This window comes from Sardina pilchardus, chromosome 4, assembly GCF_963854185.1.
Source record: "Sardina pilchardus chromosome 4, fSarPil1.1, whole genome shotgun sequence".
NCBI lineage: Eukaryota > Metazoa > Chordata > Actinopteri > Clupeiformes > Clupeidae > Sardina > Sardina pilchardus.
In genome coordinates, this window is record NC_084997.1 from 32217795 (window position 1) to 32238613 (window position 20819).

At 44.2% G+C, this 20819-nt stretch overlaps 2 protein-coding genes across 2 annotated transcripts in view; both read left to right on the plus strand.

Moving 5' to 3' along the window:
- The first annotated feature begins 217 nt into the window (after positions 1 to 217).
- On the plus strand, positions 218 to 6449 carry LOC134078866 (E3 ubiquitin/ISG15 ligase TRIM25-like). The gene is made up of 7 exons (XM_062535030.1): positions 218 to 1303; positions 2548 to 2643; positions 3088 to 3321; positions 3681 to 3813; positions 4088 to 4168; positions 4726 to 4830; positions 4964 to 6449. Exons 1-7 carry the CDS (start codon positions 719 to 721, stop codon positions 5053 to 5055), a joined length of 1326 nt encoding a protein of 441 aa, XP_062391014.1. The 5' UTR covers positions 218 to 718; the 3' UTR covers positions 5056 to 6449.
- Positions 6450 to 7869: 1420 nt separating this feature from the next.
- si:ch211-67e16.11 (uncharacterized) overlaps positions 7870 to 20819 on the plus strand; it is a 28477-nt gene continuing 15527 nt past the window's right edge. Inside the window, exons 1-2 of the mRNA XM_062535027.1 lie at positions 7870 to 8392; positions 17331 to 17570. Coding sequence (XP_062391011.1) covers positions 7909 to 8392; positions 17331 to 17570 — 724 coding nt within the window. The 5' untranslated portion in view covers positions 7870 to 7908. The remainder of the gene's footprint in view (positions 8393 to 17330; positions 17571 to 20819) is intronic.

The window sequence follows — 20819 nt, forward strand, 5'->3', positions numbered from 1 at the left end:
GAACCGTGACATTTCAAAGACTGTAGGCAATATGCAGTAACATACATAGACTAAACAGTTAGACCACTGAGTCTGTAAATTGAATACATTTGCACCAGTCAATTAGTTGTCTTCATTGCTCCTCGTGTGCTCCTCCCATAATAACTAACCATGCTGACTTTGAACTCTGGAACAAACTACTGTAACCTCCACAACACAGTCATCACGAAGATAACTAGATAGGTTTATGAACCTGTTCTTTGGAATTAACCCTTAAGCCCAACAATGCTGGACATGTTGCCATGGGCTATAGGTTCCTTAAGGCAAGATGAGATGCATTTATATCATTATTTAGACAATGACTTTATATTTATATTATTATGTAGATGTCCTCTGACTTGTTTACTGGGTTTACTGTGAATGTGTGGTGATGGAAAAGAGATTCCTGAACTAGATCAAGATTGAATAGATTAGAGAGCTTTTGTAATTGTGCTCTGTCCCTTTTTTTTGGTAACTTGTTTTTCATTTATTGTAGACAGTCAGCGCAAATATACATGGTAAAATAATGATGTATCTATTACAGTGATCGACCAAATGAGAGAAGTTAACTCTGTGCCTTTAAGAGGTGGGTCCACACAGAACAAGGAAGTCACATGCCTACTTCCAGTGAAATGAAACCTTCCCCAAGTTCCCCTTTACAGGTAGATAGATCAGGTGTGTGTCTGTGTGAGAGGGTAAAATGGCCTTTATTCCCGTGTCTCAGGATGAGTTCAGCTGTTGTGTTTGTCTGGATCTGCTGAAGGACCCGGTGACTGTTGCCTGTGGACACAGTTTCTGTTTGAACTGCATTACAGGCTGCTGGGATCAAGAAGACCAGAAGGGTGTTTACAGCTGCCCCCAGTGCAGAGAGACCTTCACCCCAAGGCCTGTTCTACGCAGAAACACAATGCTGACTGAAGTTATAGAGAAGCTGAAGAAGACTGAACTGCAGTCTGATGTTAAGGCTCCTTCCTATGCCGGACCAGATGATGTGGAGTGTGATTCCTGCACTGGGAGAAAACATAAAGCCATCAAGTCGTGTCTAACATGCCTGGTTTCCTATTGTGAAGTTCATATTCAGCCTCACTATGAAGGGCCTCGCTTTAGCAAGCACAAGCTGGTGAACGCCACCTCACAGCTACAGGAGAAGATCTGCTCTCAGCATGACAGGATCATTGAGGTGTTTTGTCGCACTGACCAGAAGTTAATCTGTTTGTTGTGTTCAATGGATGACCACAGTGGACATAAAACGGTCTCAGCTGTAGCAGAACGGACCGAGAGGCAGGTTAGTCAAGTCAAGTCAAGTTTGTTTATATAGCACATTTCAAGCACAGGGGTCATTCAATGTGCTTTGAACAAAGAGTTTGAACAAAAGTAATCAAAACTAGAAAGCAATTCCAAGGAATTACTAGTGCATGAAAATGCAAACATTTATAGTTAAAACACATAGGGTGCCTCTCAACATCTCTCCTCGATCCTCGATGCTTGATCCTCGAGGGGGCGTTCCCACTGATAACTAACAATGGATAGACTATCCCATTGTTGCAGCCCCATCATTCTTAATCTAGATCAGTGAGGACGAGAATCAAGGAAGGAAGGGAGTGTGCATACAAGACCAAATGAGAGGTACCCATAATGTAGATAAGATGAATGGATAGAAAGTTAGATGGAATGTGCCTTATATCCTTGTAGAATGGAGAGAGCTGGCCTAGTTGAGCAGAAAGCAATTGATAGGCCACAGGTGCAATCAGTTGCTACGTTGAAACTGTTCAAACGGTTGAAGCTGTATTAAACGTGTTAGAAGAAGAGGAATAAGAAGAAGTTGCCTCGGAAGAACATTTTCATGCACTGTAATAAAAGCATAAAATGGCAGTAATTTAAAAAAAGTTTAAAAGTTAAGTACATAATAGGTATGTATGGTTTATAAACACACAAGGCAGAATAATGAAAAGACAAATTCATCAAAATAATAATAAAAAAGAATAATTTCTAATGGTGACAACTAACCCCGCGAGCTATGAGACAACCATCCCCAACTGACTTCTTGACAAACATGTGAAGCTAGCTGCCACATGGCTTTAACGTGATAACTAAAAGATGACTCAAAAGAAAGCTCCTACTTTTGGCTTTTTAATGAGTGTTTTGTTTTTAAATGACTAATAAGCTCTCAATACAAAAACAACACCAACATGAAAATTTTCTCTGACCCATGAACTGAAACTGTCTCCTCATCTCAATGTTTTGTGTCTGATCAGCAAAATTGCAGGTCCAAATGAGTGAGCTATCAAAGGCTAACAGTTTGATATCAACATTTTACCAAAGTGCCATTAAGATAGTCTGTGTGTCAATGTGACAAGCAACCCCGATCACCCCTACAGTTGACATTAGCAACAACACATTGTTCATTTGATTCTGTTTTTATTATACGTATGGAACTTTATGGTTGACGTCTCCAGAAAATTAACCATGACTTATCATGAATGCTTGGAATATAATTAGCTACATTGGTGTGTATGCATCTCTCCATAGAAGAAGTTGCTGGAGACGAAGGTGGAGAACCAGACACAGATCCAGCAGAGAATGAAGGAGCTGCATGAGGTCCATCAGGCCCTGCTAACGCTAAAGGTCATTACTGCTCAACATGGCTCATGTGTATTTACTGCTAACGCTAAAGGTCATTACTGCTCAACATGGCTCATGTTTATTTACTGCTAACGCTAAAGGTTATTACTGCTCAACATGGCTCATGTTTATTTACTGCTAACACGTTACACATTACTGTTACACATGGATTTACTGATTTGTTATTTTGTGCTGTTAAGTAATTTAACTTGATACGGACAAAGAAAAACCAAGTCAGGCATTCATCTTCCAGAGATAAAGTGTGAGGTTTGTTGGGAATGAGGCCTACTGTTCAACATGGCTCTTGTTTATTGAACACTACTGTTTTATTTGTTTATTCATAGGTTTACAAGAGCTGTTTAGTCATTTCACTTTGATAATGCAATTAGATACTGTATGGACGAAGAAACCAAGTCAGGCTGGTATGACCTTTATATCTTCCATCAGGCCTCTGCACAGGAAGCTGTTGAGGACTCTGAGAGGATGTTCACTGAGCTGATCAGCTTCATGGAGCAAAAGCGCTCTGAGGTGACCGAGTCGATCAGAGCTCAGGAGAGAGCAGAGGTGAGTCGAGCTGAAGGACTCCTGGAGCAGCTGGAGCTGGAGATCACTAAACTGAAGAGCAGAGATGCTGACATGGAGAAACTTCTACAGAAAGAGGATCCTGTTGATTTCCTCCAGGTAAAGCCACCAACACTGAAGTCATTTTGTAGGTGTTTGTAGGTAACATTACAATGTCAGGCTGTTTGAGTTAGCAAGATGTAAGAGGAACGATAAACTCTGTGACTGTAATATTACATTGAAATTGCTCAGTGTTCTAGTGTGAGTGACCATGTCCTAAAATGACAATTCAGTACAATTAGCAAGGTCTTGTTTGATTTTTGGTGATTAATGTGGGCTAGAACCCCTAGACTTCTTGTATGATTACATACATTATCTTACTTCTAGATAGCTCTAGGCTAGAAGATTCTAGAGGGCATGTTCACTATTCCAGAAACTGAGTGCATTCTTATGTTGATGATGTGTGTGTATCTCCATAGAGCTTTGATGCCTGCTGCACTTCATCTGTATCAAAGATCCGTTCCAGTGTAACTTTCACTCCACATCTCTCAACTGATATTAAGAGGCCGGCCCTTAAAGAGATAGAACACATGGTGTTGAGGTTAAATGCAGGTGAGATGCCCCTGAGATGTTGTGTCATCTGTGTGAAACTGTTTTGTTCTCCATATTTCAATACCTTTACGGTGTTGTCTGTTTTATTTAGATTATGTTGGCATTCGTTTCATGCCTAAGACAAGTACACTTGCCATTGAGAAATGCCCCTGGTTGTTATAATATATGCATTACTGTAAATAGAAATGGCCCTTGTTCTCTTACTGTACATGCAAATGCCAATAGAAAAGTTTTCATTATGATCAGATCATATATGTTTTCTTATTACTCACAGATCACAAAGCTACAAGCCATGACTCCCATCAGACTAGTGAACCCACACGTCCCCATCAAAAAAGTGTCGTCCCAGAGAGAGGTTTGTACTCCATACAGCACTACGCTAGTGACCTCCATTATCTCCATGACTACCCACTGCCCTGAGCCCAGAGAGAGGTTTGTACACCGTACAGCACTACGCTAGTGACCTCCATTATCTCCATGACTACACCCACTACCCTGAGCTGGACTCCCAGCCTGGCTCTGAGGTGTGCTGGTGTCGTCCAATCAGAGAGCTGAACCTGAGGCTATGGGTCCACCAATCACAACACTATGAGACATGGCAGCTGGTCATGTGACCTGACCACCCATGTGCAGCACGGGGAGGAAAATGTATATGATGTCCCCCACATCCATGATTCAGTTATTTTATTATTTTACCACAATACTTTATATTAATATTTGAATCTTGATCAAAACAACTAAAATAAACGTATGTTTCTCTATACTCCCCTATAGTTGTAGTAATCATATTCAAATCAGTGTGTGGTATAAGATGTTATAATGTAAAATAATATTATTTATTTATGTCATGGATAAGTTTAAAAATGGTAGAATAATAATGAATGGCAGTTACAACTTCTCTTCCTTTTACAGGATTCAAGGTGGGGGACAGAGTCCGAGTGAAGGCTTCTGTTAAAAATCCAACATGCAATTGGGGAAACAAAGGTGTCACCCATGAAAGTGTGGGCGTGGTACAAGGTGAGGCCCACATGGTCTTTAGACTTTTCTATTACATTGATTGTATTGCATGTTGAATCCTGGTATTTATTGGATTATATGTTTCTCTGAACTAGTGATGTTAAAACTGACTGTTCTAATCTTGTTCCCATAGGGCTCAATGATCCAGGGGCTTGGATGTTAGTTGATTTTCCTGTGCACACTTCCTGGCTTGCAGAACCCTCAGAGATGGAGCTGGTCCTTTGATGCATTACGTGCCCTGATTTAGAGGTCATGACCTGACCTCTATGACCTGACCTCTGGGCATTATGAAGGTCGTGAAGTGCAAGAGCAAATTGCTGCATGCACAGAAAGCAACATTTTGACTCATCATTGACACACAAGTGCAATGTTCTACAAGACCTTGGCTTTACATCGTAACGTGTTTTTCATCGTAACATTGAGTTACCAACTCAATGTTGTTTTCTTTGCCCCGGAAATGCCTTAGGGATGCACCTGTTTGTTTCTGCAGTTCAAATGATTTAAAGGCTTATGAATATATACGTCTAACTGTATTTTGCTTCCTTTTGTCTTGTTGGCTGTAGAAAACTGCATTAAAAACAGCAAATTATTTGGGAAAAGTAATTTGTTTTTGGGTTCAATATTACTTACTTCATGAAATATACATATACGCCCATGAAAGACAGCAACAGTATGTACATGAATCAAAATGTCATGTTATGACAAAAGTGAGGCGAATGATAAAGATGCTTTAGAGATGTGTTGATGATATTTTGAATGTTGTGTGTCATTTTGTTGGAGGTTTGAGGACTTTTGCATTTTGTGTGAGCAATTTGAGGTTTTGTGTGTACAGTTTTGAAAAACAGTTTTTTTTAAATGTGTCTGAACAGTTAAACCTAGTGGGAGCAGGGAAAATAGAACTCTTACGCCTTCATGTGGACATATGTTGAACTACAGCATCCAACATGATTAATACAGCATTCTGCACCTGTCAGCTCCAAAAATTAAATCATCTCTATTCTGTCCAGGAGTAGTTTTAAATCTGAACTAGCTAAAATACTCAATGGAACTGTCTGGGTCAGATGATCCGAGAAACTGCCTTAAAAGCCTCTGTAAGTTGTATCTGTAAGTGTGTACTTCTACATTGACAGGGTTATGTAATTGTCCCTTTACTTCCCATTTACAAAGCCTATCGAATATAGCTTTAGTGTGCCACTGAAACGTTTAACAACCAGCCTCATACCTGCATGCTTCTTTTGCAAGCAATGGAGGGAACATGCAGAGACATTGAGCAGGGGTCATTTCAAGGGTGGATATGGCATTTTGGGATATTGCATATTTTCCCTATTGTCTAACATGACAAGGACTTGTGGCCAGATCTGAACTGAAGGCAGGATCCATAACGCCCCACCCCCGACACACTCAATAGCATTTTCTCCTGTAATTGTTTTTTCTTTTCACTTTTGTTTTGTTGCTTTTTTTTTTTATTGTTTAGAGTGCATTCACTCACAGTATCGCATTGATTACTGTGATTATATTTTTTCTTCATTCGGTAAGAATGTTTGTTTTTTGTAAACACTTTTGTTGCAAAAATGTCAGCTGATTACTCTGAGAAAATGACAATAAAAACAGAAACACAAAGACTGCAGAGTTGTACAAAGCACATCAATGTGTTGCTGTTTATTTGATAGAGTCATTCGGTGCTTGTGGTTTGTTGCAATAATGACATTTTTAGAAAGGATTGTTAAGTTTGATGCAGTGTCATTTTAGCAAAAATATGAGTTATTTATCTCCAAGTGCTATGTCTTATTGGCTCTGGCTGTATGTAGAGTTTGGACAAAATGAGCCAAGTTATGCAAAAAGCGAGTAAGCAATAGGCAAAAAAACTGTACATGTAAATAATTGCGTTTACAAATATCTACAAATACCGCCCTCTGGTGGTCAACTGTGTCAATAGTCGGAATGGTCCGGAGCAGTAGAAAAGAGCTATTTATAAATTCTTACTAAACATGGTTTGGTTTTATTGTGCTCGTGGTACGAGTAGTTGATGGAGCCATTTGATAAGCTAATCGCAGAAATTCTTCTCTTGAAAAGCTCAACAGTCGCTGGGCTGAAATAGTGCCTTGAGCATGCACAGCTCAAAATACTTTTATTCATTTAATTCCGATCATGGTCGTGGAGAGAATAGGCTACAACATGCAAGCCTTGCCACGAGGATCAAACACAACCCGCACTATTTAAAAAAAGAAAAAGAAAATTCCACTTTATTTTGCAATCCCTCTGGCAGGCCTGATCAAGAGAGGCGCACTTCAGGAACGCGTGTAGGAAATGTCCCACTTACTGCTCTGGAGACAATTAGTCGACATATCCTCGACTTTAGTTGTCCTTTAAAAAAAACTTCACGACTATTTCCATTAGATTGGCAATAAATATGTTAAAGTGCAGAATGAATGACTGCTTAACAGGAAACGGAGCCATCCTGGCCGACGTGTGCTCAAGCGTCACTGACTGGAGAGCGTGCGGCTCCCCATGTGGCCCCTTGTACGGCGCGCGCAGTCATAGCCACCAGCGGGCGACCTCTAGGTGAAGCACGCGCTGCAGAGAGGTAAAAACAGGTAGTCCGGCCCTTGCACGTCACACTCTAGTCCCCCCTCCCTGCCCTCTCTCCTCTTTAGACACCCCCCCCACCCTCGTTTATCCCCACTGGCCCTTCGCCCGCCCGCCCCCCCCCCCCTCCCCCTCCCTCCCCCTCCCTCCGTCCCCCTCCCGCGCTCGCTGGCATGTCGGTGCCTGTGGGATGGAGTCACTGTTGCAGATTATCCTCCATCTGGATGCGAGCCTGACCCCTTTGAAGTCCCTCTAATGAAGAGAGAGCCGCATCTCTCCAACTTGATAAGACATCCCGAAACGGTCGACGCAGCGTCCCGCGGAGAGTTTGCAGGCTAACGGCTTAAACACAAACTTTGACACTGTTCTCACTTGCTGGGGGAAAAAAGGGTAGCTTTTGTGTAACCTTTTTACAAAGTGGGCTAATCTAATATTAAGGAGGGAAAAGCTGTGCTGGCCTCTGGCGCTCGAGATTTCTTGGACAGCCAAAGCATGAAGATTCAGTGGGTTTGCGTGTCTCTCCTGGGGTTCGCCTTATTCTTTGGGGAATATCGAGGGTCTGAAGTGAAGTTCAGCCGGCTGGATCGCTGGGTCAAGACTGGCTTTCAGTACTTGAAGCTGAACCTGTGCCGGCGAGTGTCTTTGTCGGAGAGTGAGTGCAAACGATTGTCTCACCTCCACCTAAGCTCCGTGGCCGTTTATGTGTCCGAGTCCAACTCGGAAAAAGTCTTGGCGATCCTGCCTGATTCCTACTCCGTTGAGGTTCCAGCGCCCAAACAGAACACTTACTCCGTAGGTTCTGCTCTGAAGGACGGAAAACGAAGTCAAGAGTTATTCACCGGCGCAGCCACTCATGATGCCGTGCTTGTACTGGACCCAAGTCCCGGAGAAAGTTTCGGACACCCGGTTGTGCTTTTCTACGTGGACTTTAACGTGACCAAGAAGAGATGTGGACACATGGACGGAATATACCTGGGTAAGTTTTTTTTGTCTGATATTCTCAAACACAGCATCTGAAACACATTTATTTCAGGTCGCCTCAGTTCATAAAATAAACACGCAGGCTATATCACATCAATGACGCGCAACATAACTTCTGTTTGATGCTATTTCAACACACCACACAGCCTTTGCGCTTTCGGTTGGGAAGTTTTGCTTTCAAATCTGGTTTAATTATGTGGCGTTAAGAAGTAGGAATTCCACATGATTAGCCGGCCGCAGATGGATAATTATGTTATTTTCCCGTTACGCACAATTACCCACAACTGAGATATAATTAAATCTCTACGTGAAAAGGAGTTAAGAGCTACATTAGATTGCATTCACAAGTCATCTGATAAATCTGAATACACTACAAGCCGTCTAGGCTTTAAGGCAATTAACACCTGTCCCGCGGCAAGTGTCTTTCAAGTCCTACATCCAAGCATGTCATTGTGTCATAAATTGATAAGACCAAAAGCTGCGTTGTCCTCTTGGACATCTCCGCGAGCACCGGTCGGTCATTGTAAAAAAAAAAAAAAAACATATGCGAGTTGTGAAAAGACGGGACAGCCACTCAACACGGCTCATTGGTGGAATTAACAGTAGTGCGTTGTGCTCAGTAGGAGACGCCAGCGGAGCATTTCTATCCTCATTTACTGGAATAAAGGGAGACCCAATTCAAAACCGCGTACGGCTCTTAAAAGACGGTGGGGAGGGAATTGCGGAGGGAAGTATTCGGTTGAAGTGAGAAGAATCCTCTCAAACAAACACAAGTAATTTTAGTTTATTCCACTAAATAGTTTGTGGTCTCGGCAATATCTGTGTATTTCCAAAGTCGAGGCTTTTGGTTAACGATGTCATTATGACTCCTACTCCGTAACACGGACAGGAAATTCCTGTCAGTAAAGCCACTAAGATAGTGTAGTTTTCAGCGCTGGAAAAAAAAAACACATGGATGCCCATAAAACTTGGGTCACACTTAGGCCATAAAGCACATACTTCTGCGCTCTTGAAAGTCGCGGGAGGCTCCAATCAAATTGTGCCCAGAGGGGGTGAGTGGATCTGTCAAGCCTGAATAGAAGCAGCCAACTCGGGCACTGATTTGGGTCAGACCTGGGCCAGAAACGAGCAAGGCTCCGCTCTCAGGGAAACCAAAGATGGAGATGTTCAAGGAGTCAAAATCGGTGATAAGAGATGAGTAGAGAGATAAAGAGAGGAAATGGAGAATAGACAGAGAGAATGAAAGAAAAATGGGAGAGAAAGCTTTTAAGATTTATAGACAAGAGAGGGATGTAGAGTGAGAAAGGGGGGTAGAGAGAGAGAGAGAGAGAGAGAGAGAGAGAGAGAGTATAATACATGTACAGAAAGAAATATGAAGTGGGGAATAGAAAGAAAGACAAGGGAAAGAATGATAGAGGAAAAGTGAGAAAGACAGAAAGCTGAAGGGATTGAAAGGCAGAGGGAGACAGAGATGGAGAGAATTCAGTGAGTCATGTAGTGAGATAGAGAGAGAGGTAGGGAGGAAAAGAAAGAGAGGGAGCGGTTGGCAATGAAAGAGATGCAGTGAGAACAAGGGAGAGATGAAGAAAGAGAGAGATGCCAATAAAGCTAATTGAATTGAATTGAGGGAGAGAAATGTAAGGAGAACATGAGAGAGAAAGACATAGAGAGAAAGAAGAGAGAAAGAAAGGTGAGGGAGAGAGAAATGTAAGGAAAAAGTGAGAGGGAGGAAAGAGAGAGACTACAGCCAAGTGTATGCTTTTTTTCCTTTTAAATGTAAGTAAGAGGAAGAAAGGAAAGGGAAAAAGAAGAAGAAGAAGAGAGATATGTAGAGAGAAAAAAGAGTAAAAGAGAGAGGTGAGGGAGAGAGAGATGTAGAGAGCAAGAGAGAGGTGAGTGAGAGAGAGATATAGAGAGAAAAAAAGAGAGTGAGAGAGGTGTATGAAGGGTCAAAGTAACAATAATTAAATATAAAGTAAATTACAAAGTAAAATGTCATGTAAGTCATATCACCAAGTATCAAATTTAAATATATCAACGATTATTAAATGTAATCTAATTTAAAGTTTAAATCAATGTCATTTGAATTTTGAATTACATTAAACTTTAAATCAATTGAATAAGAAGTTGAATTAATTTGAAGTCATACATTACATTTACATTTCCCTGTTGTTCTCATTTTGAATGAGACTTAAAATTTCAGCCTCATGCAATTCCGTGCGCCACCATTTAATTCGAACGCCTTTACTTCAAACTTTGGACTTTGGTACTTCAAGGTTGTACTGTTACCTGTCAATCATGCTATGTCCCCCGCCCCCCGCCCATCCACTGAATCTGAGTTGATTTATCAGGTCTTTAGGAAGACTCACTCACTCCGGGCGAAATTATCACCACGTTGTACACTGTACACAGAGGTGGGAGTAACAAAAAAAACAAATCAATGGCGGTGGCTCCGGAGGTCGTAACTGGAAATATTAAATGTGAATAAAGGTTTCTTGACCACTTTTAATGGCTTATTTTGATACGGTTTATTGTTTATATGCTAAACAAATGTTCAGGACACACTATCATTGAAGGTTAGCTTGTTAGCTTGTTAGCTTGTTGACCCATTATAACCAATTGAAAACACATAACAAGCTAGGCGACTAGATAGTTAGCACGCTGATATGAACTGTGGTGTTTCTGTAAATTATGAATTGTTGTCAACATGAAAACACTCAAACGGAATTTTGTGTGTATGCCACTTGAACATACTTGGGCTAAATAAACCCCTGAATGTAATCTGAAGCACTGGACTGTCTAGCTAACTAAACACTAAGCTAACCACTAAACACTAAGCTAACCTGTTGACCACTGAGCCGAAACGCTAGGTGTGTGACAACTGGACAACACCCCCTGGGTGAAATTTTAGCAGGCGTATTTCGCGCAAAGACAGTAGAAGATCTCGCATGGTGACATGCTCTGTGGAAACCCAGCGTCAGACGAAGGACGAAGGCTCTAGTGATGGTGATGAAGTGGGGGAAACTATTACTAAAGAACTGATAAATCGACTCAGATTCAGTGGATGGGCGGGGGGCGGGGGACATAGCATGATTGACAGGTGACAGTACAACCTTGAAGTACCAAAGTCCAAAGTCTGAAGTAAAGGCGTTCGAATTAAATGGTGGCGCACGGAATTGCATGAGGCTGAAATTTTAAGTCTTATTCAAAATGAGAACAACAGGCAAATGTAAATGTGATATATGACTTCAAATTAATTCAACTTCTTATTCAATTGATTTAAAGTTTAATGTAATTCAAAATTCAAATGACATTGATTTAAACTTTAAATTAGATTACATTTAATAATCGTTGATATATTTAAATTTGATACTTGTTGATATGACTTACATGACATTTTACTTTGTAATTTACTTTATATTTAATTATTGTTACTTTGACCCTTCATAGAGGTGAGGGAGAGAGAGCAGTAGTGAGTGCAAGAGAGAGAGAGAGAGCAGTAGTATAAACCTAGTAGTATTTAGTAAGTTTCTTTTTTCTTTTCTTTCTTAATTTTTATGTGTTGATTGTTTCCAAACAGATATTGTATCTGTTTGTATTGTTATATGTCTGCTTTGGCAACACTGCTTTAATGAGTCATGCCAATAAAGCTACCTTTGAATTTGAATTTGAATTTGAGAGAGAGAGCAGTAGTGAGTGCAAGAGAGAGAGAGAGAGCAGTAGTGAGTGAAAGAGAGAGAGACAGACAGCTCTCAGGAGCAGGTCTGGACTCCCCACAGTGCAACTGAGCAGCGCGGCAGCAGTGAGCCGAGAGGCGGCATAGCGCCAATCTGCCTGCCTGCTCCTCCACCCGTTCCTCCTCCACCCGCTCTTCCTCCACCCGCTCCTCCTCCGCCCGCTCCTCCACCACCCGCTCCTCCTCCACCCACTCCTCCTCCACCCACTCCTCCTCCACCCGGTCTTCCTCCACCCGCTCCTCCTTCAGCTGCTCCTCCTCCACCCGCTCCTCCACCCGCTCCTCCTCCACCTGCTCCTCCTTCACCCGCTCCTCCTCCACCACCTGCTCTTCCTCCACCCGCTCCTCCACCACCTGCTCCTCCTCCACCCGCTCCTCCTCCACCCGCTCCTCCTCCACCCGTTCCTCCTTCACCTGCTCCTCCTCCGCCCGCTCCTCTACCCGCTCCTCCTTCACCTGCTCCTCCTTCACCTGCTCCTCCTCTGCCTGCTCCTCCGCCCGCTCTTCCTCCACCTGCTCCTCCTCCACCCGCTCCTCCACCACCCGCTCCTCTGCCTGCTCCTCCGCCCAACCCTGCCTCTGCCTGTGCCCTCTCCCATCCTCAATTATTCATCCTGAGTGTAGCGGCCTGTCCTCACCACTGAGTTCAACAACCAGTGCCATTCATGTACCTCACACACACACACACACAATGAACACGCACACACTCTCACAAACACACACACACACACACACACACAAGCACATACTTGCACACACACATACACATACTTGCACACACATACTCACACTCACATACACACACACACACACACACACACACACACACACACACACACACTCACACACACACACTTGCAAAGGGGGAGACACAACATGCATCCCGTGGCACCATCCTTCCCAGTCACTCCCAGATCTTGGCCCCCCAAACACCCTGGTTCCCTGGTTCCATGGTTCCGTGGTTCTCCGGGGTGGCAGGACTCATTTCAGTCCACGTGGAACCGGCTGGAGTTCTGAGTTCTGTGTCGGGCCGCCTGTGCGGATAAAAGGGTCCAGGGGAGTGGAGTGGGTTCTTTTTTTATGGATGTCATGACCCGACTGAATTTTTAACAAGAATTTGGAGCTTCAATGCGGAGCTAAAGCCTCACGTGTGTGTGTGTGTGTGTGTGTGTGTGTGTGTGTGTGTTTGTGTGTGAGAGAGACTTTTTCTGCCTTTGCTTGTGCACATGTGTGTATAGTGCATGCTTGTTGTTTCTCTCTTTCTTGTTGGGCAGTAGATGTGTGATTGTTTGTGTACAGTAGATGTCCTTTCCTGTTTGAGCTTAAACATGTACACTTCAGTATCAAAGTGTGTGTGATACAATGTGTCTGTATTGGAGCGTGTGTGTGTGTGTGTGTGTGTGTGATACAATGTGTCTGTATTGGAGTGCCTCTGTGTGTGTGTGTGTGTGTGTGTGTGTGTATGCAAGTGTGCACAATCATCTGTAACTGTCTGTTGTCTTTGATGAATGTGTGTCTCTGCATGTGTGTGTTGCACATGCACAGACTGTATGTGTATGTACTTATTCGAATGCATACTGTACATGTGAAGTTTGTGCAGGTGTGCATAAAAGCATGTGTCTTTATGTATGCTAGTGTGTATGTGTATGTGTAGGTGAGTGTATATGTGTGTGTGTGTGTGTGTGTGTGTGAGAGAGAGAGAGAGCTGGACTGTAGGGCCACTCACTTGCAGACCACACCAGAGACGAGACTGTAATGACAAGAGCAGGCCCATGTTGATGAGTGCGGTGTGTAGGTATCTGTGTGTGTGTGTGTGTGTGTGTGTGTGTGTGTAGAGACGAGGCTGTAATGACAAGAGCAGGCCCACGTTGATGAGTGTGGTGGCTGGGCTCCAATTCAGGCCCATAATGACAGGCTAACCAGCTCTAATAACCAAGAAGGGGGAGAACAATAACAAAAGAAAAGAAAAAGGGGGGAGAAGAACAGAAGAGACAGAAAGAAAGAAAGAAAGAAAGAAAGAAAGAAAGAAAGAAAGGGAGAGAGGGCCACCTTGGAGCTCGAGGAGTGAGTGCATGAGGCCGGCCGTACAAATCTGGAAACAGTTTTTGGCTTCTTACATGTGTCCAGAACTTGACCACCGCATCTAAAGATGTGGGGAGAGAGAAAGGGAGGGATAGAGAGAGAGAGGGAGGAAAGGAGGGATAGAGAGAGAGAGGGAGAGAGAAAAGAATGGGTGTGCAAAGACAGAGCGAGATGGAGAGAGAAAGAGAGAGAGAAGTTGTCACAGAAAGAGGAGGGAGAGAAAGGGAAGAAGAGGGAGAGAGATGGAGAGAGTGTGTGTCTGGGTCTGAATGAGAGAGGGAAAAGGGGGGAATTAGAGAAAGAGCAGGGAAAGAAAAAAAACAGAAAGAGAAAGGAAGAGATGTATAATAGGTACTGTATGATGAGCTGATATTTCATTGTGTGTATGTGTGTGTGTATGTGTGTGTGTGTGTGTGTGTGTGTGTGTGGGTGTAATGTGTGTGTATATTTGTATCTGCATGAGGGAGAGAGAGTGAGAGAGATAGTTAGAAAGAGAGAGAGAGAGAGAGAGAGAGAGAGAGAGAGAGAAAGAAAGAGTGAAAAAATCAACAGTGAGAGAGTAGGCGAGGAGCACATTTGAAAGCCTCCCAGGTTCTCCCCGTTGTGTCTGCGTCTCTTTGTGAGAGGACCTGGGAAAGAAAAGGGCCTCGGAGACTCCACGGCCGCTCCCGTGACGACCGCTCGTCCCCGCCCCCTCTGTGACCCGTGGAGCTCGGACAGGGGCCGAGGAAGCGCATCACTTGTGGCGCACGGGACATTAGATCAAACCCACACAAAAACAGCAAACCCTTTTTTTCTCAGTCCTAATTGCATTCTGGAAGCCGGAAGATTCTAGAATCCCCTCATTAAGAGGCCTGGCTCCAAGAAACAGCTATGAAAACTCATTAATCATTTTCCTCCTCTGATGTGGCTTTTTTTTGCCGTCCATAGACGTGGATGTTTCCAGAAACCGAAACTCTCAGGTGGAAGTCTGTGAGTACAGTAAGACTGGATGAAAGGCACGTTCTGCGTGTCTTGCAACAAATGATGCAAACATGCACCTGATATTCCCGAAACTGACTCTCTCGCATTACTCCCGGGAACACCAGCACCAGTAAACGATCCCGTGTTTGTTTATACAGCATTTTCATCAGTCAGTGATTACGAGACCATTTTTCTTTAGGGAATAGCCAGGAGATTGCAACATGCGTTCCCACTGCCTGTGACTTTGGGCCAAACCAGCGCAATCCAGATCAGAAGGCCTAGTATTCCTCCCACGCCGCTTGCACACGTCTTCACCTCCGCTCTGAAGGCTGCGACCAGTCACGGCTGTTTAATCACACTGACACAAAATTGTCAGCTCCAGTTAATGTTGAAATTTCACAGAATACAGTTCAGTGTCAAGTACATTTAAATAACCTGGAAAGCTGAATCAAACTTAAACCCAGACACCATCATCTATCCGACTGACAATTAATTGACACCCATAACACAAGTAGGCCTAGCTAGTATTCAGGTTGGGTCTAGAACTACTGCTATGCTAAACATGACATAATGGCTGGTTCTTGACCCATGCAGACGTACAGATAACCTGCCATGCAAACTCCCACAGTGGGTTTGGACATGCACCCTTACTGGAGCCCAGCAAAAAGGCTCAACTTCAGTCCGAGTGTTCAAGCCACTTAGTTGTTCTCAGTCCATCCTTGGATATCTGACGAGCCCGGTGCTGAAAACTTCAACATTCCCTCACTGGTCCCTTTCCTCGGATATCTGACTAGCCTGCCACTAAATACACCAGCATTCCCTGGTCCCTTCCTGGGATATCTGACTAGCCTGCGGCTAAATACACCAGCATTCCCTGGTCCCTTGCTGGAATATCTGACTAGGCTGGCGGTAAATACACCAGCATTCCCTGGGCCCTTTCCTCGGCTATCTGGTGAGCCTGCATGGTGCTAAAAACATCAACATTCCCTGGTCCTTCCTCTGACACACTGAAGCCCCTCGGCAGGAAATTAATGTCAGCTCTGCAGCTTTGTCTGGTTAAAGAGAGTGCACACACATGTAGACACACACACACACACACACACACACACACATACAAATCCTGTGCTCTGTCACTTTATATTGTGTCTTGTGACACAGCTTGGTCTGGGTAGTGTTACATGTCAGAATCACTTCCATTATGATTGCAACAATAACACTACCATCCTGCTCTCACACACATACTTTCTGTATCTCTCTCTGTCAGACACACACACACACACACACACACACACACACATGCGCACTCACACAAATATACACACCATATGTTACGCGCGCACGCTCACACACACACACACACACGTTAGATCTTCCATCGAGATCTCATCCATTGTGACACATTGGCAAAACATCCCTCTGTGTGTGCAGCATGGCTTTCACTTGGTATTTCCAGCCTTGTCATCCTTACACTACTGTGGACATGGATACATATTGCTTTAGTCCGCGGCCAAGAACATGCTGCTATAGAGCATGTTAGTTCAGTAGGACATAGCCTTGCCACACACATGGATGCATGCATGCACGCACACACACACACACACACACACATCTTGGACAAAACACTGAGCCACAAAGAAAACTCTACAACTACACACACACACACACACACACACACAAACACACGTCTCTCTCTGTCAATCTCTAAACATAGAAGAACAGGAAAATGAATGGTTGCATTATTGCAGTTTCAGTGGTATGTGTGTGTGTGTGTGTGTGTGTGTAGTTGTAGAGTCTTCTTTGTGGCTCAGTGTTTTGTCCAAGAAGAGGAAACATTTTGACACATTTTATGAGACCAAATGCACGTATATGAGCCTGCAGTCACAGTAGATTTGTGTGTGCCATTAACTTCCAGTCAAGCAGGGTGGGGCCACAGCCATGAAAATATGTTTGTGAGTGTTTATGCAATTATGTTGAAGTGCGTCTGTGTGTGTGTGAGAGCGAGCGGGTGGAACGGTCACAAATATGTGTGTGCGTGTGTGTGTGTGTGTGCGCGCAACAGAGAGTCTAAATTCTTAATAAGTGTGTGTTTGTTTGTGTGTGTGTGTGTGTGCGCGTGTGTGTGTGTGTGTGCGTGCGTGTCTCTTCTCCGCAGGTGAGGAGTGTCTGACTCTGGCTCTGAAGACGCGCTGCGTGAACCAGCTGAAGCGCCAGCGTAGCCGTAGCGACCGGCTGGTGGGGCGCAGCCGCGTGCAGAGGGGGGCCGGCGGCGCTGCCGTGGGGGGGGCACGCGCGTCCAGGACGGAGCGCAGCGGGGGCGTCTGCGAGATCCACTTCCTGCCCCTGGTGGTCGGTGTCAGGGATGGCAACAGAACCCAGCGGCTGCGATGTGTGGGTGAGTGTCTGTGGGCCACAGGGGCCACCTAGGAGATTTGTATTGGGGTCATCCCTATGTTCCCTGGGTCCTACGTTCCTCAGTTTTCCCCAAAAAGGGTCCTATGTTCCCTGGTCCCATACAAAGTGGGGAACATGGGAACCGGGGAATGTAGGTACGCTCCCCTAACCAGAGGGAGATTTGCTATATGCTAACCCGAGGGAGATTTGTCATGCTAACCAGAGGGAGATTTGCTATATGCTAACCCGAGGGAGATTTGTCATGCTAACCAGAGAGAGAGATTTGCTATACGCTAACCAGAGGGAGATTTGCTATATGCTAAGTAACCCGAGGGAGATTTGTCATGCTAACCAGAGAGAGAGATTTGCTATACGCTAACCAGAGGGAGATTTGCTATACATGTATGCTAACCAGATATATGCTAACCAGAGGGAGATTTGCTATACTCTAACTTAAAGGAGATTTGCTATACGCTAATCAGAGGGAGACTTCATATACGCTAACCTGAGAGAGATTTGATATACCTTGATACCTTGAGGGAGATGCCTCCGCCTGTGATTTGGATTGGTCTACTGACCAAAGTTCTCCCCATTTGCAAGTTTCCCTTGCTGTATGAAAGTTTGTCATTGATTGTTGAAACTGGTTGAAACCCTGGTTAAGAGTTAAAGAGGATGTCAGACTAAACACACACGCTCGGGATCGTGATGTGAAAACTTTGCGGGCAGCCATTTTGGCAGCTTCACTCCTTATAGTTTACTATGCGCCTTGTAAGGATTTACTCCCGCCTGTTAGTGTGTTCCTGTTACTTAGTCTTTGCCTTCTTGGTCGTATGTTGCTGTGTAGCGGGGGTGCAACAGCGCAACCCACGATCGCAAGAGGAAAAGAATCGCTAATACTGCAACGCGTGTGCCCAAGCCCTATTGGAGTAGGCACTGGAGTATCTGACAGGGGCGCTGCTAAAAATCATATGAAGAATATATAGCATTATGGGGGGACGGTCTGGGGGGCCCCTATCAGAGCTGAGCCCTATCGTCTTACGCCCCCCTTCACATTGAGGCAACACTGAGATCACAACTGAAACCAACTCCAAGTGTTAGGCTTAACTGATAAAACTGTCTCCGTATCTCGATTGCCATTTGAGGTGGGGTAGAGGTAAACATTCCACTCAGAAAAACGTCATTTGAACCCACAATTTACAGCGTCGCCAGTTAGTGAACAGTCAGATGAGGCAACACACCGCCCGCTGTGGTCGGAGATTGGCGTGAGTTTAGCCCCTGTCTCGTCTGTCATCATTAGCCAATCGTTTAGACGCGCCACTCCATTCCTGGCTGACCAAATGTCCTTATTGTGTTTTGGTTGCCGTGAAAGGAATTCCCAGATTCCCTGATAGCCACAGAGTCTGGAATAGATCTGGTCCCGATCGGAGCCGGATATGATGTTGGATGGGGATTGACTGTGGTGTGTGGGTGTCAGTATTGGTCTGGCAGAGAGACCAGCTGAAGTGTCATAAAACAAAATCATTCGGAGTGAGGCAACCTCGATAACCTCAGAGTGAAACCTTAGCTCCTCTACCACTCTTTGAATCATATCCCTCTGTCTGTCTGGCATAAAAACAGATTGTGTAGTATAGAGAATAATAATAATAATAATAATAATAATAATAGATAAGATCATTAACAACAATAAAAACAACAACAATAATAATTAATATATTATCATTATTATTATTAGTAGTATCATTATTGTAAAAGAAATAACAGAGAAAAGCTGTTGCTACTTGTTCATCTTGTGACCAGGGTGTTTTAAAATGGAGATAACAGTCTGAGAGAGAAAAGGAAAAAAAGTCTAGAGTGTGTGTCCCAGATGAGAAGAAGGCTAGAGAGTGTGTCTGCGATGTCTGTATCTCCCTGGCTAGCTGATTCCATTTAAGGGCAGTCATGGTGTTTGGGTGTGTTACGGTGCTGTTATTGTTAGCAGGGCTAACAGATGAAATGCTGTCCAGACAGAGACAGGCAGCGGGGCAGTGGTGATGATCACAAGACTGCCTCCTTAAACGCATCCAGAGCCAGAACCGCGGCTCAGCAGAACCCTAGACCAGAGAACAAAAGGAACCGGATTATGTGACATCTGATCCACATCGATCCACCGGCTCCACCACGGGGGAGGCCCACATGCGCGCCATGGTCAGCTGTCGCTAGCGCTGATCTTTCAGACCGGATGGGATGTCACATTTCATCTGATGTGTAAATGTGTGTGTGTGTGTGTGTGTGTTTGGACAGAAAGTCATGCAGCCTGAAACGCACTCAAATAGTAGTCGGGTCTGGTGTGGTTCTAGGCCTCATCGGGCCTAGGCCAGCTCAATCTACCACGGAGCATGTCCAAATTGTTCCCAGACCAGCTCAATCCATTCCAGATCAGGTCCAAATGGTTTCCAGACCCATCTGCTCTCTAAGCATTCGCCATTAAAAGCAGAGCAGAGGGATGGACCCTGGGAGCTGACGTACACCAGTGTGGACACAGCTCTGCACAACATGGACGTGGTGGTGGTGGTACACATTAGTGTCTCCTGTCTCCAGGACTTGTTTTCCTGTTTTCCAGAGATGTCTTTGTGCACAACCTCAAACTATTTACCACAGCGACTGAAATAGCTCCACGTCCTGCACATTTACAACAAACACTTTTTTTGAGGGGGTCTTTTTGAAGTTTTCTCTGTCCCTTTATGACCAATTGCAATTGTTCCTCCATCTTAAATAGAAATGGCTACCTACCATGGGATACTGTTACTGTGAATGTAGTCAGCTATAATATGCCAAAGCATGAAATCAACTAAACTCTCGTTTTTACCGTCGTTTTTATAGACACAGACACTAGCGCACATAAACACAACAGTAAACACTCATGTTTACATGAGCTTTGGTCCTCTGCCATCGGAAAATAAATAACAACACCAACAACACCGTCACAATAAAAAACAAAAATAACAACACAGATTTCTCTTTTGCTTTGAGAGGGCAGTTCACACGCGGACACCTGTGACGGACCTCGTATCACATGTTGCATGTGTCTGACTGTATAAAAATGAGCTTTTCCTGCATCTCTCTCTCTCTCTCTCTCTCTCCATGTAGCACGACACACACACACCATTTACAGCCAATCGCCTCAGTGTGTCCTAGCTTGTTATATTTTGCTGTAAACATGGCGGAGGCCTTGTGAAATAATAACGCTAATTAAATGAGCCAGGTGTGCGTC

What these genes read in the sequence shown, in the direction of transcription:
- LOC134078866 (XM_062535030.1), top strand. Translation starts at nt 719, where the DNA reads ATGGCCTTTATTCCCGTGTCTCAGGATGAGTTCAGCTGTTGTGTTTGT. An exon ending in AGGCCCTGCTAACGCTAAAG is followed by an intron (nt 2,644 to 3,087) that starts GTCATTACTGCT and finishes ATCTTCCATCAG; the next exon opens with GCCTCTGCACAGGAAGCTGT. An exon ending in AAGTGTCGTCCCAGAGAGAG is followed by an intron (nt 4,169 to 4,725) that starts GTTTGTACTCCA and finishes TTCCTTTTACAG; the next exon opens with GATTCAAGGTGGGGGACAGA.